The 25,144-nt window shown below is 44.4% G+C and overlaps 1 protein-coding gene and 1 long non-coding RNA gene across 2 annotated transcripts; one reads left to right on the top strand and one right to left on the bottom strand.

The window, feature by feature from the left end:
• LOC109439952 (phospholipase A and acyltransferase 3) lies at nt 1–11,588 on the top strand. The gene is given in 5 exon segments (XM_074336517.1): nt 1–1,393; nt 4,026–4,133; nt 6,776–6,878; nt 8,864–9,132; nt 11,243–11,588. Coding segments are annotated over 4 exon segments (528 nt in total). The 5' UTR covers nt 1–1,393; nt 4,026–4,124; the 3' UTR covers nt 11,390–11,588.
• A 692-nt stretch (nt 11,589–12,280) lies between these two features.
• On the bottom strand, nt 12,281–16,527 carry LOC141572280 (uncharacterized). Its single transcript, XR_012497617.1, has 3 exons — nt 16,354–16,527; nt 13,878–13,981; nt 12,281–12,787 (listed from the first exon to the last, which is right to left on the bottom strand). It is a non-coding gene; the product is annotated as an uncharacterized LOC141572280 (long non-coding RNA).
• Nucleotides 16,528–25,144: the final 8,617 nt, after the last annotated feature.

Below are 25,144 nucleotides of genomic sequence, written 5' to 3'. Positions count from 1 at the left end.
ATTTGTATGTCCTCTTTGGAAAAATGTCTCTTCAAGTCCTCTGCCCATTTTTCAGTGCTCCTCCTCCCTCATCTCTGGTCAGGGAGGGTCCTGTGTGCTCTTCCTCCCTCAGCTCCAGGATCCAGCAAATGCCTGGCTTGGAGCAGGAGCAAAGAACTGTGGGAGGAGGAGGGCTGGAGGGTCAGTGGGGCCAGCACTCCCGCCCATTTTCTTCTCTGTCAGCGAGGGCAGGGCTGTCCAAGAGATGGTTTCCATCTAGGAAGCAGGAGGGGACTATTCACTCTGAAATTAAAAGTCTAATTAAGGCAAGGCCTGGCTACTGTCCACTGCGGCAGGTGGCAGAGGTTAATGTGAGGTTGGGCCCTGTCTAGATAAGGAAATGTTTCCCCAGGCGAGAGAGCCCTGGTTTTGTTTTGACTGCAATAAATCCCTCCCAGAATCAGCTGATGTAGAGTGAGTTCCACTCTGGAACCTGCAGTGTGCTTTCCCAGAATTGCCTGATTTCCCGTAATAGCCCCGTCTCACCAGCCGCTAGTCAGCTAACTCTGCAAAAGTAATTGCGGTTTAAAGGTTATAAACAATTGCAAAAACTGTAATTACCTTTGCACCAACCTAATAGCTTGTTCCTTTTCAGCTGCACACTAGACTCCAGTTTCTGAGGTCAATTTCAGGTTAAAAATTGTCAGGTTGTTTCCGCAGCCCAGGTCTTTGCCTCTCCCCTCAGCTGCTCCTCTTATGGTTTCACGTGCAGGAGCTGACTCTTGACACATCCTTCTTGACTGGTTTCCCCTACAAGCACTTGAGCAGCTGTTTGCATTGCTACAGGCTGAAAAGTGTCTCACTAGGTCTGGGATTTGGTTCATAGTTTTGCCTCACAGATATTTCTAGAGTCCTTTCTCGTGCTAGCAAGTAGTCTTTATTTTACTGTGTAAAATTTAAGTGTTTAGTACATTCACTGATATGTGTAACTAGCAGCACAACAGTTTTACAACGTTCTCATGACCTCAAAAGAAACCTCGTATTTTTTAGTTATCACCCTGCGAGTCCCTCATGTCTGCCCCACTCTTAGTCCTAAGCAACCACAAATCTACTTTTTGTCGATTTGTCTGTTTTCGACATTTCACTTTAAGTGACATCATATAAAATGATGAGACAGGTGAAGAGTTAACAGAACCAGCTTAAAAATTAACTTCTTGGCTCTGACTCCCTCAGCTGGCTGTGGGAACAGAATGGCTCCTAGAAGAAGCCAACTGTAGTGGCAACCCCTGCAAGCTGACAAGTACCCTACATCCTGCATAGAAAAATATAAAACCTCGGCTGACCAGAAACTCAGCACAGTTATCTACTCTGGACTCTGCCCCGACAACTCTTCTGCCAGTATTTCTCTTCTTAAGTAAGTTTTCCGTTTTCTACCTCTCTGTGCCTAGTGAATGCTTTCACAACCCGTGAGCGACCATGGCAAAATATGTAGGCTTTTTTTTTCAATTTCAAAGCTTCTCTTTTTCTTTCATTTATTTTTTCAATATTATTTTATGTTAATTTCAGGTGTATAACATAGTGGTTAGATATTTATATAATTTAAGAAGTACGGTTTATCTACCACATATCAGTGAAATCATATGGTTCTCTGCTTTTTCTGTCTGACGTATTTCACTTAGCAATATAATCTCAAGATCCATCCATGTTGTCATAAATGGTCTTATTTCATCTTTTCTTACCGCTGAATAGTATTCCGTTGTGTGTATATACCACATCTTCTTTATCCCGTCATCTATGGAAGGACGTTTTGGTTGTTTCCATGTCTTGGCCACTGTAAACAAAGCTGCAATGAACATTGGAGCACACTTGTCTTTTTGGATGAATGTTTTCAGATTTTTGGGGTAGATACCCAGGAGAGGGATTGCTGGGTCATATGGCAATTCTATTTGTAATTTTTTGAGGAACCTCCACACTGCCTTCCATAGCGGCTACCCAGTCTGCATTCCCACCAACAGTGTATGAGGGTTCCTTTTTCTCCACAGCCTCTCCAACACTTGTTATTATTTGTCTTGTTGATGATAGCCATTCTGACTGGGGTGAGGTGATATCTCATTGTGGTTTTTATTTGCATTTCTCTGATGATTAATGATGTTGAGCATTTTTTCATATGTCTGTATGCCATTTGTATGTCCTCTTTGGAGAAATGGCTCTTCAGGTCCTCTGCCCATTTTTCAATTGGGTTGTTTGTTTTTTTTTGTTCTTGAGTTGTATGAGTTCCTTGTATATTTTGGATATTAGCCCCTTATCAGAGGCACTGTTTGCAAAAATCTTCTCCTATTCAGTTGGTTGCCTCTTTATTTTTTCGATGGTTTCTTTTGCTGTGCACAAGTTTTTAAGTTTGATATAGTCCCATTCATTTATTTTAGCTTTTACTTCCCTTGCCTTTGGAGTCAAATTCATAAAATGCCCTTTGAACCCAAGGTCCATAAGTTTAGTACCTATGTTTTCTTCTATGCAGTTTATTGTTTCAGGTCTCATGCTTAAATCTTTGATCCATTTTGAATTAATTTTGGTACATGGTGACAGATAGCAGCCCAGTTTCATTCTTTTGCACGTGACTTTCCAATTCTGCCAGCATCATTTATTGAAGAGGCTGTCTTTTTTCCATTGTATGTTTTTGGCTTCTTTGTCAAAAATTATCTGTCCATATTTATGTGGGTTTATGTCTGTGTTCTTAATTCTATTCCATTGGTCTACGTGTCTGTTTTTCTGCCAATACCATGCTGTTTTGATTATTGTTGCCCTGTAGTACAAGCTAACGTCAGGGAGTGCCATACCTCCAGTATTGTTCTTTGTTCTTTTTTCTTAGGATTGCTTTGGCTATTCAGGGTCTTTTGTGGTTCCATAAAAATCTGATGACTTTTTTGTTCTATTTCTTTAAGAAATGCCATTGGGATTTTGATGCGGATTGCATTAAATCTGTATATTGCTTTGGGTAACACGGCCGTTTTTACTATGTTGATTCTTCCAATCCATGAGCATGGAATGTCTTTCCATATCTTTAAGTTCATTTTCTGGAGACTTTTCACTTTCTTTCTGTGCTGTCTAGTTGCCTTGGTTATTCATGGCAGTTAATGATTTATTATTTATCTTCCTAGACATCTACAGGAGTGGGTTTTGCTACAGGTTGATAGGAAGAGGTCTTTCTTTTGTTTTCCAGTACGTGTTTGTAGAATGTTTTATTTTCTCCCCGGCTGCAGCCTTAGCCTTTTTCTCTCTCTCACACTGTAGTGCTATGTTTTCTCTGCACTATTCCAGCTTCTCACACAATGGGGGGATTCCCTGGAAGGCAGGCTTCTCCTCTGTTAACAGTTCGCTTGGGTCATAAGGCACCCCGTCTCTTTAGGAGCTTTAGCAGAAAGCTTTTGAAATTCCAAAGCTCTTCCTGCACCAGATTCAGAGCCCGTGTGTTTCAGCAGTTCTGTTTACTCCTGCAGGAATCTGCCCAGATAGGTGGGGATAGGGGTAGGGTGGATTGTGAGAGGTGGTCCAGAGCAAAGGTGGTGACCACCACCACAGCCAGTCCTACTTCCACAGCTCCCTCCCCTTTGCCAGAACTAGTTGAGCTGGTAATCTTTGTCTGCAGTCCACAGTTCTCAGAACTGCAAATATTCTGTTCTTTTGATCTGACACAGCTACTGTTCCACTTCTAGCACTTGGCAGGTGGGGGTGGGGAGAGCTCTGGGAGGGTAGGAAGGGGGCGGCTAGTTTCAGTGCCTAAGGCTTCCATTCTCTGCTCGGCAGTGAGGGCTTTAACCACCGTTTTCAGCCTTCTTCCCTCAGTCTTATCTGTGAGATCTCTGCCGTGAGCGTTGGGTTCAGCCGTGTTATATGCTGCCCCCTTTATTATTGTTTTGTAATCCATGCTAAATCTAAATATTAAACACATGAACCTCTTATTATTGAATCATAACCTCTCGGGTCACCTGGACAAATGTCTTAAAGAGGGGCACATCCCCAGATTCAAATGCAGGTTTTAAATGTAGGTATTTGTTTGCCTGGGAGTCGTCACTGGGAAAACGAAACTGTTAAGACAATAAAAGCCAACGCACACTGGCAGCAACAAATACCATCTTGAGGGAAGGATGGCTTTGGTAAGTCCCCAGAAGACTTTTATTTTAAAGACTAACTCTGTTAGTGGTGATTAGTGGGTTTCTTCCTTGGTTTGCAGCTCCAGCACAAACAGGCACTGGTGCCTGCTGAGGCGTGAAGATCCAGCTATCTGCAGGTGAAAGGTGGGGCATGGGGTCGGGAGCAGGAAGGGCTCCCCAGGGCCTTCCCTGAGGGCCCAAGAACAAACGGTGGGCTCAGGGGGAGCAGCTCCTGCCCCTCTGCCCAGGCCCACTTCCTCAGTCACACTGTCCTGGGTTGGTGGGCCGAGCCTGGGAGGGAGGGAAAATGGTTCACAGCGGGGTTGGGTAGTGGTGGGGGCTGCTGGAAGGTGTTCTTGTGCACCCCTCATGTCCAAACAGCACCAGCCCCTCTGCTTCTCCCTCCATTTCTCTATTCTTCTTCCATATGTGCCTTCTTCCTTTTGGCTCCACAGCACACACAGTTCTTGAGTGCTCACAGGCATCCCGACCCTATGGGAAAGGCTTTTATTGAATCTTTGCAATAATCCTGTGAAGTAGGAGTAATGACTCCCAACTTTACAGACAAGGACACTGAACTCTGGTAAAATGTCTGACCCAAGAGGCAGACAGGGGATTTTCCACCATATAGAAAATTTCTACCTGAGTAGAATTTTCTACATGAGTGAGTAGGAAATATCTGGAATGACACACACCAAGCTGTACAGAAAGTGGACCTTAGCCTTAATGCTAACAGTTTCGATGTGGGTTTTGGGGTGTGTGCGTGTGTGTGTGTGTGTGTGCGTGTGGGTGTGTGTTGTCGTGCGGGAGACCCTGCTCGCTGCGCCGTTTGTCGTGCGCGGAGGACTTCTTGCCGTGCCATCTTTCAGGCGGGGCAGCCTGCGGGGGTCTCTGCTCCCGCTCCCCATACAAGAACGCAGGATATGGTGAGGTCGAAAAGGAACACCCACGGAGCCATAGGTAGGGGAGCCATACCACCACGGTCTCACTGGAGGCTGGGTTCACCGGACGTGTGACCTGCTGTCCACCTTTCCGCCAACCGACGGACTGACGACTCTTCTCCACTCTCTCCTCTGTTCCTCTCTCTTGGCTCTCCTCTTCCGCTCTCCTCGGCCCTCCTCTTCCGCTCTCTTTGGCTCTCCTCCGTAGCCGCAGCAGTTATACCAGCGGCCAATCGGCTAACCGGCCACAGCCGACGGCCAATCAGCCACAGCCGACGGCCATTCACCATCCGAGCCAGCACCCTTCCACATGAGGCCGAGAGCCTGTAAACTACTCTCTGGGGCTCTGTCCCCACAGTGTTTAACAAGGAAAATGTGTTCATACATTTCTTGTGGAATTAAAAAAATTAATTAAGAAAAAGAAGTAAAGGCTTTGGAGTCAGACCTTTCAAGTGTTGTTTTGTGGCTTTGGGTTTTGTTGTTGTCTTTAATTTCGTTCTCCGAGTACAGTTCATTTAGTAAATGCTTGAATCTGTATTTATCAGTTTTTACAATAATATGCTGATTCTTTTGCATCCACCAAAGGTGACTAATGAATTTTTTTAAATGTCATTATGAACACATTCATATCATTATTCATATATCTGATGTTTCTTTTTGATGCTCCAATTGTCCCATCATTGGTCATGTTGACACTTGACTCCTACAGACAAAGGCTTTACTCTCACACGTATCTCCCCATGAGACTTGCAGTTGACTGCCATCCTCATCTCTCCCAGCAGCAGCTCAAACCCCAGTCAGGGTGGTGCACCCCATGTGGCCCCCCCAGCTCAGCCGAGCCGGGGAGGAGGGGTGCTGGCTGACCTCAGAGCGATCCTAAAATAGAACTCTTATGATAAGGACATATCTTGAATTCTGAGTGTGACCAGGGCAACATACCTCCAGCTCATGCAAACTTGAAAAGGGCATTACCCTGCCATCACATCCAAACATACCCTGTGATCCCCAGCCCAGTCTTGGCCTGGAGCCCAGGTTTCAGCTACCCTAGGTTTGCCTGGGGCATTCTGGGATTGTTAAGGGCATAACTTTGGAAATATTCAGACCTAGGTTTCAATCTTGCTCTTGTACTCACTAGGTAACTATGTTTTGGCTAGTTACCTAATCTTCCTGAGACTCAGTCTTCTCATCTGTCCAGTGGGGTAATGATAGTTCTTATGCAAAGGAATTATGGATAATGAACATGGGTAGTGCCGAAGCACCATGTCTGGACTTTGCACGTCAGAGCTCTATAACTCCCAGTATCACTCAGGCCCGACACGAGGCAGGTGGCCCTTTAGGAGGCATTTTACCTCCTGGGAATCATATACTCACTTGTTGACACAAACATGCTCTGTAGGTAAAATGTGCTCCCAACCACTTGTACACACCACTCCACCACAGCCCCGTGCTGCACACTCGCCCACACCGCCCCTCTTGACACCCCCTCCATCTCTTCTTTGTCCCCTGAAGAGCTCATTACCAGCCCAGCAGCCTCAGTAAAGGAGGGACTTCCCACCTGTGTGAGGAGCGCTCCCTCCTCCCTATTTCCTGCAGGTGATGATCAGAGGGCATCTGCAGGCTGGGCTGGGGGCTCCTTGCAGGCCAGGTTCTAGAATGTTCCCTGTGAGGGCTGACCTCTGCCTGTATCTGGTTTCTCTGTTGCAGGCCAAACCAAGACCTGGAGACCTGATTGAGATTTTCCGCTTAGGCTATGAGCACTGGGCCATCTATGTGGGAAATGGATATGTGGTCCATCTGGCTGTTGAAGGTAAGGACGGGTTCTCTGTTTAAGCACAAGGGTTGAGGTGGTGCGTGTGAACAGTTGCACAATTATGTGCTTGTTCTCACATCAGTGCCTGGCATGGTAGGCGCTCAGTGATCACTGGCTGAATGATATTTCCTGTTAGGTATATCACCTGCTCTTCTTTCTCAGCATCAAGTTCACGGAGAGACTGCTGACCTTTACTCCTGGAGCAAGTGGGGTTCAATTATAGCCAACCCACTGTCCTAGCGAAGCATCCCTTCATGGGTCCAATGGCCTGTGTAGTTGATGTGCTGGAGGGACAAATGATCAAGAAAGTGCTGTGTCCTCCAAATCGGTTATGTCTGGCTGCACACAGTGTAATGGAGGGGACATGGGACTCCCAACTACACACAACCCACCTAGAATCCTGGGGCCTCCGCTTACCGACTTGTGACTTGCTCATGTGACTTCACCCCCTACGTTCAGGGCATCCTCTGTAGAGCAGATGAGAGTCCCCACCTCCCAGGTTGTGCAGGGTGAGATGCAGGAGTGCACAGGGGAGCGCTGGTGTGGGGCCTGGCGGGTGTGGAGCCAAACGCCCTTCCCCTTCCAGAGCTTCTTTGCATTCATGCCAGAACCCTGGGAACAACTCAAGAGCAGGGAACTGGCCAAATAAAATGGATACCTGCATTTAATGGCATACTATAAAACCATTAAGAGCAGCTGTGCGGCCGGTGTGTGTATACATGTGTGTGTGGTGTGTGTGTGTATATATATATATATATGTATATATATATATATATATACATATATATATATATATATATATTTTTTTTTTATTTTTTATTTTTTATTTTTTTTTTTCAAATTCATGTTTTAAAAAATTAGGCTTACTGAGGAGTAATTTATGAATAGTTAGATTTACCCTTTTTAGTGTTCAGTTCCGCGAGTTTTGACAAACTCATACGATCATGTAACCATCAGCACAATGCAGATATAGAAGAGTGCCCTTAACGCCCCTCTCCAAAGTCCCCGTATGCCCCTTTGTTGTCAACCCCTGCACACACAGCTCCCACACCCCCAAATTCTAGCAAGCTATCATCTTTTTTCTATCCCTATAGTTTTGCCTTTTACAGAATGTCATACAAATGGAATCATATGGAATGTTGCTTTTCTATCTAGTTTCTTTAACTTAGCATAACACTTTTGATGTTCATTTATATTGTAGCATGTGACAGTACTTTGTTCCTTTTTACTGCTGAGTAATAGCCTATGGTATGCATGTACAACCCTTTGTTTATCTATCCACCAGCTGAGGAACATTGTGTGGTTTTTGATTTTTGACAGTAATTATTAGAACCACTATAAATATTCCCATAGAGGTTTGTTTTGTACATGTGAACATAGATTTTATTTCTTTTGCATAAACATCTAGGAGAGGCTTTGTTGTGTCCTGTGGTAAGAAATTGCCAGACTGTTGTCCAAGCAGCCCACAGCAATTTAGGAGAGGGCACCCTCTCCTTGGGAAAGGAAGAAACTCATGGCAGAGAAGGGGAGGCTGAAGGCAGGGTTGGGGAGAGAGAAGAAAAGGGGAAAGATGAGGGCATTTGGGGAGCCTGAGAGGGAACGAGGTATGTGGGGGCAGGACTAGAGAAAGAGAGGGGAAGACTAAGGGGCAGAAAAAGAAAAATGAGAAGCCAAGAAAGAGAGATTCAGGGTTGGGGCTACTGAGGAGAGGAGATGGAGGAGACAATGTGTTTTCCTCACATGGTGGTTCAGAAGAAATAGTGTCCTTCTCTTTAGAAATGAGGAAACCGGAGCCCAGGGACTCCTGGTGACTTTTCCAAAGTCATCCAGGCTTGGGTCTGAGCCATCCTTGAGTTGGAGGCCAGGCAGGATGACTGGGCTCTTCCACAGCCACAGCCAATGGGCCGCCTGCTCCGGGCACTCTGAGCCCCTGGGGGCCGGCCCAGGGCCAATCCCTCTGTTTCCTCTGTGTGAATCCACAGGTGCAATCTCGGGATCTTCTGCGGCCAGCGTCACATTATTACTGACTGACAAGGCCATAGTGAAGAAGGAACTGCTGTGTGATGTGGCCAGGGAAGACGAATACCGTGTCAATAACAAACACGATGATGAGTACTGACCACTGCCTCCCAGCAAAATCGTCCAGCGGGCGGAGGAGCTGGTGGGGCAGGAGATGCCATACAAGCTGACCAGCGAGAACTGTGAACACTTTGTCAACGACCTGCGCTACGGAGTCCCCCGCAGTGACCAGGTGCGTCCTCAGCCTGTGTCCCCGTCCCCAGGAACCAGACCATTCCCTCAGCTGACAGTGGCTGGGCATCAGTGTGGGCCGGGCCAGGGGGGAGACAGACGCATGAAGGAGACAAAATAGCACAGACAGAATCCCTCCCTTGAGGACGTGACAGTCTGGGTGGGCATGAGGGTGGGACAGACCTGCAAGTCAGCTGTGCAGACCAGTGCGGTTAGGAGGTGATGGCCAATCGTGTGAATCACAATCATTCCCTGTTGCTGAGCCCTCCCTCGCTGCTAGGCCCTGAGACGGTCCCTAACCAAAGCCTCCGAGGTTGGTTTAATCGTCCCCACTTTACAGATGGGAAAACCAGGGCTCACAGTGCTTAAGTAGCTTGCCCAAAATCATTGAACAATTAGCTGTTGAGTCTCTCGTACATGACAGCCACTGTGCTGAGGTGGGATATGAACCCTCGTGCCTAATCAAGGAAAACTTCACAGGAGAGATAACACCTGTGCTGAGTCTGTTTTAATTGTTTTTTTGTTTTGTTTTTTAAATTTATTGGGAAACAGTGTGATTCTCCAGGGCCCACCAGCTCCAAGTCGTTGTCCTTCAATCTAGTTGTGGAGGGCGCAGCTCACTGGCCCATGTGGGAATCGAACCGGCAACTCTGTCATTCAGAGCCCAAGCTCTAACCAACTGAGCCATCAGGCCGCCCCCTGATTTAATTCTTTTGATTAATCTGAAACTGAAAAGTGAGCTGGAGATTACCAGGGAGTAGGGCAGCAAGGACTGAGTATAGGCCAAGGGAACCGTTTGAGCTAGGAGGAGGAAAAGCCCGGGTCATGCCAGACAAAGGTTTTCTGTGAAGGGTCAGATAGTAAATCTTTCAGGCTCCGTGGCCCACATGGTCCCCGCCTCCCTACTGTCCTCTGGCTTTGTAGCTTTGTAGCACAAAAGCAGTCGTGGACAATAGGCAATGGAATGGGCAAGTTGTGTTGCCAAAAAAAGTTTGTTTGTTTGTTTGTTTTTAAATACAAGTGGTGGGCTGGATTTAACCACATGCCATATTTTGCCGACTCTTGGTCTAAAATAATTTGAAAAATCACATATCCCTGCATACATTTTTAGGTGACATCAAACATTCAAAAAATAATAAATTTGCAAAACATATTGCAAAGGATGAATTTTTTTTGCACATGGTACATTACATAGAGGCTTTATGTACATACTTTCTTCGTGTCTTTGGAGTTGCTCATTTAGCTCATTCAATTAATGAAAAATGTCTGCCATGTAATTTAGTCAGGAAAGCCATTATTGTCAAACCACTCAGCCAAAGCAGACTTAATTTCTTTTAGAAAAAAAGCTGGCATTTTTTTCAACTCAAATAAGTATGTTAAAGGACGTTTGTCAGTGCAGACACCTGGAAAGCAGCCATTCTCATCGTCTTCGCTGGCCCCTTCTGCTGACATGGTGACGTTGGCAGGGGTGGGCTCACAAGCTCACACTAGCTGTGCTGAGTACATGACCCTCAGGGATCATCCTCACACGTCTACTGCATCATCATGTGGTTTCAGAGTATCAGCTTTTTCTTCCAGAACCCTGTTCCTATCAGCGCATAAGTGAGGTAATCTTATTTCGTAAAAGCAGAGCCTCAGTGCTATCCACAGTCAAGACATTTGTTCGCTAGATCGATCCTGAGTGCCTACTCTGTACCTGAAGGTGGGCTGAGCCTCTGGGACACCGAGAACAATACAGGCACGCTCCGTGCCCTCAAGCCCTGGGTAGTGAGAGCTCACAGGAGTGGTTTCCTCAACTTTACACTTGCGTTAAGGCTCCCAGTTGGCCAGCCCTGACCTGGAACATCCAGGTACTTTCCCTCTGGCCTTTCCACAGTCACTCCTTGAGGGTTTATTATGCTTTAAGTACCCACTCGCCTCACCAAGCACCTCCTCCACATTTTCCTGGGTGGCTTGCCCTCTTGGGATCCCCATTCCCAGTTTTTCCCTCTGTGGTTTTGTTGAAGAGGACAAGGTCCAGATGGGTCTTTCCTGAGCTGAAGGTTCTTGGTGCGTGTATCCGTGGTCGGGCCCCTGATGTTGAGTGTGACGTCCCTTCTCTTCTGTTTCAGGTCAAAGAGATCACATGCCTGGCTGCCGGGGTAGTCTTCATAGTACTGGGTCTGGTTTTCATGCCACGTATAACAGTACTGGGCCTGCTTGCCACCACAGGCTTCGTCTGCTCCCTGCGGAACAAAAACACGCCAGAAAAGCAATAAGCTTGAGGAATTGTCCTGACAGCAACTGCTTAGTATGAAGAAGTCTTGCTTAGCCATCAGGTGTGGGGTTTCGTTTATTGGTTTCACTCTGTTTTGTGATCATTTAGGCTTATTTTAATGGAGCTAAAGAAAAGCACAGTAAAATTTTATTTGGGGAATGCAGCCTAGTGTGAATTCTATTAAAGACACAGTTGGGTTCTGTTGTGGACTGAATGTTTGTGTGGCCCTGCCCCAAATTCACGTTGAAGCCCTAACCCCCAGTATGATGGTATTTGGAGGTGGGGCCTTTGGGAGGTGATTAGCTTTAGAGGAGGACATGAGGCAGCAGGGGTGGGGGTGGGGGAGCCATGATGGGATTAGTGCCCTTATAAGAACAGAGACCAGAGCTCTCTCTGTCTCTCGTCCACGTGAGGACACAGTGAGAAGGTGGCTATCTGCAAGCCAGGAAGAGGGTTTTCCCAGCTATTGAACCTGCCGGCACCTTCATCTTGAACGTCTCAGCTTCCAGAACTGTAAGAAATAAATGTCTATTATTTAAGCCTCCCAGTTGGAGGTATGTTGTGATGGCAGCTGAAGTTAATACAGGTTCCTTCCCAGGACACACTGAGGTGCGTCCTGGCCATTCACTGCCTTTCTTGGGTTTCCTCTTAGAGGGCTATATTCTTTTTATCGTGTGAGGATACACAAGGGGCAGGGAGACACACGTGGACAAGAACAGGACCCGTTGTCCTACCAAGGCCTGGGACCTCAGAGGCTGGAATTGTGTAGGAGATTCTCCACCATGAATGTGACCCAGCCACCACTGACTGAGGCTCCCCGTTTGTCTTGTTACTCTCTGTTCTCTTGGTTCCAGGAGCAGTTAGTATCATTATCTCCTGCTCTGCACGTCCCTCCTCGGCCTTGTCGTTTCCACCCCCCAGCACTCCTGCTTCCTCACCTTGGGCTTGCCCTGACCCCTCATCTGTGACCACACCCCCTCCCCGTGGCTTTTCCTTCCCAATCAGCTCAGCAGTACCTCTCCCCCAGGCCTGTGGCTCTCTGGCTCCCAGTTCAAGTTCCTGAGAGAGAATCTGATTGGCTCAGCTCACCACATCCTAGCTCAGCCTACTGATTGGCTGCTGTTGGGTTAGGTGACCTCACTAGGCCAATCAGCTCTGTCCTATGGAGCCAGTCATATGCTTGAAACCTTACCACAGAGGCACTTTCACTTGGAGGGGATTGTGGGTGAGCAGACAGAGGAGCTGTGGGAGGCCAACTTCACAGCTGATTCTAACGCAGGATTTTGTGGCTCCTTCAGGCTGTCACTGCTTTTGCCTTTGGGATAGCCACGCCGAAACAGTGTCCCAAGACAGCCAGAGCTACCATGGAAATCTCTGTAGTCATCACAATGTTTTCCGCCTGCAAGTGAGCAACCCATGTTCAGAGTCCACAGCAATTCCAAGAAGGTTCCTCCCTTCCGCCTACCCCAGCCAAGGGCCTGGAGGCTACATTCATTCTCCTGCCCTCCCCAGGGAAACAGAAGTTATGACCACTTCTTAGTGGTGGGCTTGTCTGGGCTTGTGGACTGATGGAATCCTTTGGCGTGAGCTTTCTGGGTGGGGCCATTTGTTCTTGACTTGCAGTGGGTAGGGAAGAGGGTTTGTGTCTGGCTTCCTGGGGCCAGAGCTCTGGGGGCAAGAGTGAGGCTGGCTTGGTGGTCTGCTTTGACCTGGGTTCTATCCCTGCAGAGGGAAGGTTGTGGCAGAAGCTGAGGGGAGGCTTTGGGAAAGCATGGCCACAGGGTCCACTGTGCACCATGTACTGCTAAGTTGCAAATATATTATTCTCATTGTGATGACGATTTTTGTCCAGTGACAGTGCAAACGCTTGGTGGAGAAGGTCATGGCGCCATTGCTCTGTAGGACATGAGCCAGTTTGCATCTCGGTTAGCAGTCTTATGCCAGCGTATTTTTTCTTTCATTGACTATACATACATCTGTGTCCTGCATTCTCCTTTTAACTGGCTTTGTCATCCTCCTTCTTTTGCTATCAATGAGTTAAATAACTCATTCATAGGCAGTCATATGCATTTGCATGAGACTTTTTCTTTTTTATGTATAAGCCTGTGAGAGCTGCTCCTGTAAAGGAACATTAAGTAAATACTTCCAAGAAACCTAGTTCTCTGAAATCATGAGTGCAAAAGACATAGCGCTGACAAACATTCTCCTGTACGAGACCACAGACACTCAGAGACTTGGCTGCTTTGTCAAATCAGACTCTGCATAGCCGGGTAAAGTGCTTTTGAGCTGGAGAGAGAATGCTCCAGCAGCCAGGCTTCACTGGGGGAGCCCGTGAACCTCTCCCCTTGCTTTGTCAGGACCTGTGGGACCCCACTGAGATTACTGCTCTGGGAGAAACCAACTCAGGTGTCTCTTGGTGGGGTTTCAGTTTTGATTGTTCTTATGATGTCAACAAATCTCTTAAAAATTATGCTTTCAACAACCCTTACTTGGAGGAGCCAGATGGATCACATAACCCACAGACAGGGCCCAGTGCGAACAGCCAATGCGGAAAATCTCCATCAGGTCACCAGGCTTCAGTTCTTCACAAAAACTGCAACAGAAAAGGCCACAAAGGTGTAGACAGGCTTCTAGGCAACAGCAGGGACCCTGCCTAGGAAGCTGCAGCTTGGCCTGGGGACCCCTTGCTGAGGTTAATCACCTGGTAAGAGCCTGGTGGGGGAAGAAATCCTGACCCCAGTGGGGTCTTCAGCCTGTTGTAGCTTTTAGAGGTTGCTCCATGGGGACCTGGAAGCCAGTTAACTGGTTGCCTGGAAAAATGATCTTGTACATTGGGAGAGTGGAGAATTGTCCAGTGTGTATATGGTGTGTTTCTGTGTGTGTGTTGTGTGTCTCTGTATGTTGCGTATATGTGTGTTGTATGTGTATGTGTATGCTGCATGTATGTGTGTTGTGTGACAACGTCTGTAAGTTGTGTATGTGTGTTCTGTGTGTGTATTGTGCATATGTATGCTGTGTGTGTGCACACACTAGAATGCAGATGTGCACAGGAGTTCCCTGTGCACGTGCACTGAGCTTGCTGACACAGCAGCTGGCATGGAAAGTCCCCAGACCCACCACAGCAACGTCAGACAGGTGTGTCTTGAGTGTCTCTGCCCTTCTGACCCTCAGGTGCCCATCACGCCTCTTGCCCTGGCTGTCCATGGCTGCAGCAGGCACCTCCTCTCACTCTGCCCCCTCCAGTCCCGACACCCACCTACGGAGATGCCCACCTGAGAGACAGAAACCGACAGCAGCCTGATGGGACCTGCGCCTTCAAGGGAGCCCTTGTGGGGACACCCAGCTTCCTGCACTGGGTTGTGTATGGGGGGGGGGGCTGCCACACTCACACAGGGCTCTGCTGGCACTTTTCCTACCATAACTGCAACCTTCACACCACCCCAGGGGGAAGGAAGCACCACCCAATTGCTCTGTGGGGCAACTGAGGCTCAGAGAGGTAGAGAGATTTGCCCAAGAACACTCAGCTGGAAGGGGCCAAGCTTGGTGTTCTCTGTCACGACGCCCTGTCCTCATTCATCCCTGCCTTCTGCCCCTTCCCAACCTCCTTCCTGCTCCCTAATGTCCCCACCCCTGGCACCACAGCTTCGTGATTTGAGCAGTTGTTCTTCCTCTTTGTGCCTGACCTGAGCAAATGACAAGCCCCTCCAGCCCTCCTCCCAGGCCGTCCAGTCTGAGACCTGAGACCAAGGGTCAGCGTCCCTTTGTCCTCTTTCTCATGCCAAATTCAACAACTGACGTTGACCCTGGAAGTTATTCCCAATTCACTTTGGCGTCCATCTCCTGCCACTGACTTGGTTCAGGGCAGCCCAGTCCCTTCCTCTGTGATCCCCACGGCCTCCTGACTGTCCCTCTGCCTCCTGTCCCCACCACTCCAAGTCCAGTCTCCCCAAGACCCACTGTGCTTTCCCAAAGGGCCCACCTGGCCATGACCTTCCTCTGGCCTCAGGGCGCAGGCATGGCCTTGGGCAGCTGGCCGGCCCCTCATGCCAGGCCCTTCCCCACCCTCCTCTCCCCCCACTGCACTCTGCCCCCCAGGCTGACTCAGTGACCTGCCCTTTCCCTCCCTGGGAGCTCGTTCTTGCTCTGCGCCTCCGTGTGACTGCCTCTGTCTGTCCCCGACCACCTTCCCACACCCATCCTCCTCTTCTGCCCATCAGACACCCCTCCTCTGAGAAGCTGCCCTGAAAGTCCAGCTGCCACCCTGGGTCCCCAGGCCCCAAGGACCTCCACCTCTGCTGACTTGGGTCATGTAGTGCTGTGATTCCCTGTGCTCTCTGCACCCCCTCTGGGCTTGGAGCTCTGGTCAGAGAGGGTCCTGTGTGTTCATCCTCCCTCATGTGTGGTCGGGGAGGGTCCTGTGTGCTCGTCCTCCCTCATCTCTGGTCAGGGAGGGTCCTGTGTGCTCTTCCTCCCTCAGCTCCAGGATCCAGCAAATGCCTGGCTTGGAGCAGGAGCAAAGAACTGTGGGAGGAGGAGGGCTGGAGGGTCAGTGGGGCCAGCACTCCCGCCCATTTTCTTCTCTGTCAGCGAGGGCAGGGCTGTCCAAGAGATGGTTTCCATCTAGGAAGCAGGAGGGGACTATTCACTCTGAAATTAAAAGTCTAATTAAGGCAAGGCCTGGCTACTGTCCACTGCGGCAGGTGGCAGAGGTTAATGTGAGGTTGGGCCCTGTCTAGATAAGGAAATGTTTCCCCAGGCGAGAGAGCCCTGGTTTTGTTTTGACTGCAATAAATCCCTCCCAGGATCAGCTGATGTAGAGTGAGTTCCACTCTGGAACCTGCAGTGTGCTTTCCCAGAATTGCCTGATTTCCCGTAATAGCCCCGTCTCATCAGCTGCTAGTCAGCTAACTCTGCAAAAGTAATTGCGGTTTAAAGGTTATAAACAATTGCAAAAACTGTAATTACCTTTGCACCAACCTAATAGCTTGTTCCTTTTCAGCTGCACACTAGACTCCAGTTTCTGAGGTCAATTTCAGGTTAAAAATTGTCAGGTTGTTTCCGCAGCCCAGGTCTTTGCCTCTCCCCTCAGCTGCTCCTCTTATGGTTTCACGTGCAGGAGCTGACTCTTGACACATCCTTCTTGACTGGTTTCCCCTACAAGCACTTGAGCAGCTGTTTGCATTGCTACAGGCTGAAAAGTGTCTCACTAGGTCTGGGATTTGGTTCATAGTTTTGCCTCACAGATATTTCTAGAGTCCTTTCTCGTGCTAGCAAGTAGTCTTTATTTTTACTGTGTAAAATTTAAGTGTTTAGTATATTCACTGATATGTGTAACTAGCAGCACAACAGTTTTGCAACGTTCTCATGACCTCAAAAGAAACCTCATATTTTTTAGTTATCACCCTGCGAGTCCCTCATGTCTGCCCCACTCTTAGTCCTAAGCAACCACAAATCTACTTTTTGTCGATTTGTCTGTTTTCTACATTTCACTTTAAGTGACATCATATAAAATGATGAGACAGGTGAAGAGTTAACAGGACGAGCTTAAAAATTAACTTCTTGGTTCCGACTCCCTCAGCTGGCTGTGGGAACAGAATGGTTCTTAGAAGAAGCCAACTGTAGTGGCGACCCCTGCAACAAGACAAGTACTGTACATCCTGCATAGAAAAATGTAAAACCCCGCTAACCAGAAACTCAGCACAGTTATCTACTCTGGACTCTGCCCTGACAACTCTTCTGCCAGTATTTCTCTTCTTAAATAAGTTTTCTGTCTTCTACCTCTCTGTGCCCAGTGAATGCTTTCACAATTGTGAGCGACCATGGCAAAATATGAAGGTTTTTTTTTTTCAATTTCAAAGCTTCTCTTTTTTTATCATTTATTTTTTCAATATTATTTTATATTAATTTCAGGTGTATAACATAGTGGTTAGATATTTATATAATTTAAGAAGTGGGTACTGACTGGTCTAGTACCCACCTGGCATTATACACAGTTATTGCCATATCATTGACTATATTCCCCGTGCTTTACTTACATCCCCATGACTGTTTTGTAACTACCAATTTGTACTTCTTAATCCCTTCACCTTTTTCACCCTGACCCCTAAACCTCTTCCCATCTATCATTCCAACAAATCTAGTCCCTATCTGAATATAACCAATAATGTTGTAAAGATTTTGTAGAGTATCTGATGGACACTTCTCTTATTAGGGAGACCACTTCATGGATGGTGTAGGTGCCTGACCACTGCAGTGTACACCTGAAGCTGAAGCTGAATAATAATGAATGTCAACTATAATTTATTATATATGTATATATATACATATATATGTATATACACATACACACACATACACATATATATATATATACATACATATATATGCAGGAAGTGGAGTACAGCATAAGGAATAGAGACAGTGGAAATGTAAGATGTCAGAAGGGCAGTAGATTGGGGGAGGAGGGCTATCACTTTGTGAGGGGTATAAATATCCAGCTATTACATTGTTTTGTACACCTGAAACTAATAATAATAATAATAAAAAAGGAAGTACAAATTGGTAGTTACAAAATAGTCATGGGGATGTAAAGTAAAGCATTGGAAATATAGTCAATAATATGGTAATAAGTATGTACAGTGCCAGGTGGGTACTAGACTAGTCAGGGGGAACAATTCAAAAATTATATAAATGTCTAACCACTATGCTGTACACCTGAAACTAATATAAAATAATATTGAATGTCAACTGTAATTGAAAAATTTAAAAAAGGGGGGAAAGGATGAAGGGGAATAAGAGGGTCATATCTCCAGGTATAAAACAAATAAGTCATATTCCCTAAAGCATAGGGAATATAATAAATAATACTGTGATAGCAGGTTATGTTGTCGGATGTTTGCTGGACTTATCATGGCGATCACTTCTTTATGTATATGAATGTTGAATAACTATAGTGTACATCTGAAACTAGTATAATATTGTATGTTAGCTATATTTTAATAAATATCTTTTAAAAAATTAAAATAAATAAATAAATATACAGTAGTGCCTCGGTTTTTGAACGTCTCCGTTGACGAACATTTTGGTTTACGAATGCCATAAACCCGGAAGTAAATGCTGGGGTTTTGGAACACGCCTCGGAAGTTGAACATGTCACGCAGCTTCCACTGAGTGCAAGATCCTGAGGCCTAGCTGTCGGCTGTTTTCAAACATTTCAGAACTCGATCGGTCTTCCAGAACGGATTACGTTAAAAAACCGAGGTACCACTGTACTAAAAACAAATCTGGTCCTCATCTGACACCATACATAGTTATTACAATATTATTGACTACATTCCTTATGCTGTACCCTACATCCCTTGACCACTTTGTAATAAACGATTTGTACTTCTTAATCCCGTCCCTTTTTCACACACACCCTCAAACCCCCTCCCTCCCATTTGGCAACCATGAAACGTTCTCTGTATCTATGAGTTTGTTTCTGTTTTGTTCTTTAGATTCCACATATAAGTGAAATCACATTGCATCTGTCTTCCTCTGTCTGACACTCCACTCATCCATGATGCCACAGATGGCAAGAACCCATTCCCTTTTCTGGCCAAGCTATATTCCACTGTACATATGTACCACTTGTCTTTATCCATTCAGCCATTGACAGACACCCAGGATGACTCCACATCTCGGCCATTGTAAACAGTGCTGCAAGGAATATATGGATGCACATGTCCCCTCAAAGCAGTGTTTTCAGATAAATGCCTAGAAGTGGGGTTACTGGGTCCTTCTTTGTCTCTTGTTACAGCCTTTTTTTTCTTTAAATTAAAATTTATTGGGGCGACAATTGTTACTATAGTTACATAGATTTCAGGTGTACAATTCTGTAGTACATTATCTATATCTCACATTGTGTGTTCACCACTCAGAGTCAGTTCTCTTTCCATCACCATATATTAGATCCTGTTTGCCCTCTTCTAGAGCCCCGTTCCCCCTCCTCCCTTACCCCCCAAACTAAGTGGTTACTTAGTTTACTGGTAACCACTAAACTATTGTCTATGAGTTTCTGTTCTTTCGGTGGTTTGTCTTGTTCTTTTGTTGTTTTCGTTTTTTTACCACATATCAGTGAAATCATATGCTTCTCTACTTTTTGTGTCTGACTTATTTCACTTAGCATTATAAACTCAAGATCCATCCATGTTGTCACAAATGGTCCTATTTCAACTTTTCGTACCGCCGAATAGTATTCCATTGTGTATATATACCACAACTTCTTTTTCCATTCATCTATCGAAGGACATTTTGGTTGTTTCCAGGTCTTGGCCACCGTAAATAAAGCTGTAATGAATACTGGAGCACACGTGTCTTTTTGGATAAATGTTTTCAGATTTTTTTGGTAGATACCCAGGAGAGGGATTGCTGGGTCATAAGTTAATTCTATTCGTAATTTTTTGAGGAAACTCCACACTGCCTTCCAAAGCGGCTGCACCAATCTGCATTCCCACCAACAGTGTATGAGGGTTCCTTTTTCTCCACAGCCTCTCCAACACTTGTTATTATTTGTCTTGTTGATGAAACCCTTTCTAACTGGTGTGAGGTGATGTCTCATTGTGGTTTTTGTTTGCATTTCTCTGATGATTAGTGATGTTGAGCATTTTTTTCATATGTCTATTTGCCATTTGTATGTCCTCTTTGAATAAATGTCTCTTCAGGTCCTCTGCCCATTTTTCAGTTGGATTGTTTGTTTTTTTGTTGTTGAAATGCATGAGTTCCTTGTATATTTTGAATATTAGCCCCTTATCGGAGGCACCGTTTGCAAAAATGTTCTCCCATTCAGTTGGTGGCCTCTTTATTTTTTCGATGGTTTCTTTTGCTATGCAGAAGCTTTTAAGTTTCATATAGTCCCATTCATTTATTTTAGCTTTTACTTCCCTTACCTTTGGAGTCAAATTCATAAAATGCTCTTTGAACCCAAGGTCCATAAGTCTAGTACCTATGTTTTCTTCTATGCAGTTTATTGTTTCAGGTCTCATGTTTAAATCTTTGATCCATTTTGAATTAATTTTGGTATATGGTGACAGATAGCAGTCCAGTTTCATTCTTTTGCACGTGGCTTTCCAATTCTCCCAGCACCATTTATTGAAGAGGCTGTCTTTTCTCCATTGTATGTTTTTGGCTTGTTTGTCAAAAATTATCTGTCCATATTTATGTGGGTTTATGTCTGGGTTCTTAATTCTATTCCATTGGTCTACGTGTCTGTTTTTCTGCCAATACCATGCTGTTTTGATTATTGTAGCCCTGTAGTACAAGCAAAGTCAGGAAGTGTGATACCTCCAGCATTGTTCTTTTCTCTTAAGATTGTTTTGGCAATTCGGGGTCTTTTGTGGTTCCATAAAAATATGATGTTTTTTTGTTCTATTTCTTTAAAAAATGCCATTGGGATTTTGATGCGGATTGCATTAAATCTGTATATTGCTTTGTGTAATACGGCCGTTTTTACTATGTTGATTCTCCAATCCATGAGCATGGAATGTCTTCCCATTTCTTCGTGTCTTCTTCAATTTCTTTAAAAATGTCTTATACTTTTCAGCATATAGGTCTTTCACATCCTTGGTTAAGTTTATTTCTAGGTATTGTATGCTTTTTATTGCAATTGCAAAAGGAATTTTTTTTTTTCTTTTTCTGAGATTTCATTGTTAGTATATAGGAATGTAATGGACTTTTTTACTTTGATTTTGTAGCCAGCAACTTGACTGTAATCGTTGATTGTTTCTAATAGCTTTTTGGTGGAATCTTTAGGGTTTTCTATATATAGCATCATGTCATCTGCAAAGAGTGACAATTTAACTTCTTCATTCCCAATTTGGATGCTTTTCTTTCTTTGTCTTGCCTGATTGCTCTGGCGAGGACTTTCAACACTATGATGAAAAGCACAGGTGTCAGGGGACAGCCCTGTCGTGTTCCTGAACCTGGAGCAAAGGTCTTCAGTTTTTCACTGTTAATTATGATATTAGCTGAGGGTTTGTCATATATGGCCTTTATTATGTCAAGGTATTTTCCTCCTATACCTATTTTATTAACTGTTTTAATCATGAATGGATGTTGTATCTTGTCAAATGCTTTTTCTACATCAATTGATATAATCATATGATTTTTGTCCTTTATTTTGTTTATGTGATGTATCACATTGATGGATTTGCAGATGTTGAACCATCCTTGTGCCCCTGGGATGAACCCCACTTGGTTGTGATGAATAATCTTTTTAATGTATTGTTGCATTCGATTTGCTAGAATTTTGTTTAGGATTTTTGCATCTGTATTCATCAGAGATATTGGTCTGTAGTTTTCTTTTTTTGTGTTATCCTTACCAGGTTTTGGTAACAGCGTGTTGTTGGCCTCATAAAATGAGTTAGGGAGTAGTGTCTCTTCTTCAAATTTTTTGAAGAGTTTGAGCAGGACTAGTATTAGATCCTCTTTGAAGGTTTGGTAGAATTCACTAGTGAAGCCATATGGTCCCAGACTTTTGCTTTGGGAAGATTTTGGTTGACTGAATCAATTTCCTTACTGGTAATCAGTCTATTTAGATTTTCCAGTTCTTCATGGTTCAGCCTAGGAAGGCTATATGGTTCTAAGAACTTGTCCATTTCTTCTAGGTTATTGAATTTGGTGGCATATAGTCCTTCGTAGCGTTCTTGGATGATCCTTTGTATTTCTGTGGCATCCGTGATAACTTCCCCTCTTTCATTTCCGATTTCGTTTATTAGTGTCTTTTCTCTTTTTATCTTAGTGAGTCTAGCCAAGGGTTTGTCAATTTTTTATTAATCTTTTCAAAGAATGAGCTCTTTGTCACATTAATTTTTTCTATTGTCTTTTTGTTCTCTATTTCATTTAGTTCTGCTCTGATTTTTATTATTTCCTTTCTTCTGCTGACCTTGGGTTTCATTTGTTCTTCTTTTTCTAGTTCTTTAAGGTGTAACATGAGGTTATTTATTTGGGACTTTTCTTGTTTCTTGAGCTAGGCCTGTAATGATATAAATTTCCCTCTTAAAATGCTTTTGCTGCATCCCCAAAATTTTGGTAGGATGTATTTTCATTCTCATTTGTTTCTATGTATGTTTTTTTTTTTTTTTTTTTTAGATTATTATTGGGGTAGGGGAACAGGACTCTATTGGGGAACAGTGTGTACTTCCAGTACTTTTTTCCCCAAATCAAGTTGTTGTCCTTTCAATCTTAGTTGTGGAGGGTTCTGTTCAGCTTCAAGTTGTTGTCCTTTCAGTCTTAGCTGTGGAGGACACAGCTCAGCTTCAGCTCCAGGTCGTGTTGCTAGTTGCAGGGGGTGCAGCCCATCTTCCCTTGTGGGAGTCGAGGAATCGAACTGGCAACTTGTGGTTGAGAGGATACGCTCCAACCAACTGAGCCATCCAGGAGCTCAGAGGCAGCTCAGCTCAAGGTGCCATGTTCAATTTTAGTTGCAGTGGGCGCTGCCCACCCTCCCTTGCAGGAGTAAAGGAATTGAATTGGCAACCTTGTGGTTGAGAGCTCAGTGGCCATGTGGGAATCGAACCGGCAGCCTTCAGAGTTAGTAGTATGGAGCTCTAACCGCCTGAGCCACCAGTCTGGCCCTCTATGTATCTTTTGATCTCGCCTGTTATTTCTTCTTTGGCCTGGTCATTCTTTAAAAGTATGTTGTTTAATCTCCACGTATATGTGATTTTTTTCTGCTTTCCGTTTGCAGTGAATATCCAATTTCAAGGCCTTGTGATCAGAGAATATGCTTGGTATGATTTCAATCTTCTTAAATTTGCTGAGGCTACTTTTTGTCTCAGTACATGGTCTATCCTTGAGAATGTTCCATGTACACTAGAAACAAACTTATAGTCTGATGTTCTAGGATGAAGTGCTCTATAAATGTCCATTATGTCCATTTCATCTAATGTGTCATTTAGGGCTGCTATTTTGTCATTTATTTTCTGTTTGGATGATCTATCCATAGCTTTCAATGATGTATTTAGGTCCCCTAGTATAATTGTGTTTTGGTCAATTTCTCCCTTTAGTTCTGTTAGTAGTTGCTTGGTATATTTCGGTGCTCCCTGATTGGGGGCATAAATATTGATGACTGTTATGTCTTCTTGTTGTATAGTCCCCTTTACCATAATGAAATGTCCATCTTTGTCTCTTGTTATCTTTTTCACCCTGAAGTCTGTTTCATCTGATATCAGTATGGCTACATCTGATTTTCTCTGGATACCATTTGCTTGAAGTGTCAATTTCCACCCTTTCACTTTGAGTCTATGCTTGTCCTTGTAGCTGAGATGTGTCTCATATGGTTGGGTTTAGTTTTTTGATCTAATCTGTTACTGTCTGCCTTTTTATTGGTGAATTCAGTCCATTTACATTTAGGGTGATTATTGATATGTGAGGATTTCCTGTCATTCTAGCTTTAGTTTTCTGGTAAGGCTGTGTCTCCATTGTTTCTTTGCCTTTTTGTTGTTATCTGTTTTTTCTGTGTGGTGGTATTCTATGATTTTTCCCTCTGTTTCTTCTTTTATTACAGTATATATTTCGGTTTTGGATTTTTTTTTGGGTGCTTACCATTAAGTTTATGTAAAAGAAAGTTTGATATTTAGAGTATTCCATTTTCTTCAGCATGCTTTCTCCATTCTCATATTACAGTTCAGGCCTTTACTCTCCCCCTTTTTATGTTTTCATTGCCACAAATTGTCCCTGTTGATGGTGGTCGAATAGCCTCCTTTAGTATTTCTTATAGTGCAGATCATGTGTTACAAAATTCCCTCAGTTTCTGTGTGTCTAGAAAGGTCTTTATTCCTCCTTCATATCTAAAGGATATCTTGTTTGATATATTATTCTTGGCTCATAATCTCTCTCTTCAATAGTTTGAATATTTGGTTCCACTCCCTCCTGGCTGAAAAATCTGTTGATATTCTAATAGGCTTTCCTTTGTAGGGTACCATCTTCTTTTCCCTGGCTGCCTTTAGGAGTCTTTCTTTGTCGTTGATTTTTGACAGCTTCAATATAATGTGTCTTGGAGCAGGCCTGTTGGGGTTGAGGTAATTAGGTGTTCTATTTCCTTCTTGGATTCGAGGATCCCGTTCTGTCCACAAGTTTGGGAAGTTCTCATCGACTATTTGTTTGAATATACTCTCTGTTCCCTTCTCTCTTTCTTCTCCTTCTGGTATGCCCATTATTCTTATATTGCTCTTTCTGTTGGAGTCAGAAAGTGCCTGTAGAGTTCTTTCATTTCTTTTAAGTCTCAAATCTCTTTCTTCTTCCATCCATGTCATTTCCAGGTTTCTATCTTCGATGTCACTGATTCTTTATTCCATCTGGTCACTCTACTACCTAAGCTGGTTATTTCATTCCTTGTTTCTTTTCAGTTCTTAATCTCCTGAAATTCCATTTGGTTATTTTTTTAAATTTCAATCTCTTTGGTAAAGTGTTCATTTTGTTCTTTGATTGTGTTCTGAGTTCATTAAACTTCCTGTCTGTGGTTTCTTGCATCTCATTGATTTTTTTAAGAACTGCAATCTTGACTTTTCTGTTATTTAAGTCACATATTTCCATATCTTTAAGTTCATTTTCTGGAGACTTTTCACTTTCTTTCTGAAAGAAAGTTTGGTTATTCATGGCCATTTTGATTTATTATTTCTCTTCCTAGACATCTACAGGAGTGGGTTCTGCAACAGGTTGATAGAAAGAGGGCTTTCTTTTGTTTTCCAGTAGGTGTTGGAAGAATGTTTTATTTTCT

This window comes from Rhinolophus sinicus, linkage group LG06 (genome assembly GCF_036562045.2).
Source record: "Rhinolophus sinicus isolate RSC01 linkage group LG06, ASM3656204v1, whole genome shotgun sequence".
NCBI lineage: Eukaryota > Metazoa > Chordata > Mammalia > Chiroptera > Rhinolophidae > Rhinolophus > Rhinolophus sinicus.
This window is presented reverse-complemented; position numbering and strand designations above follow the sequence as displayed.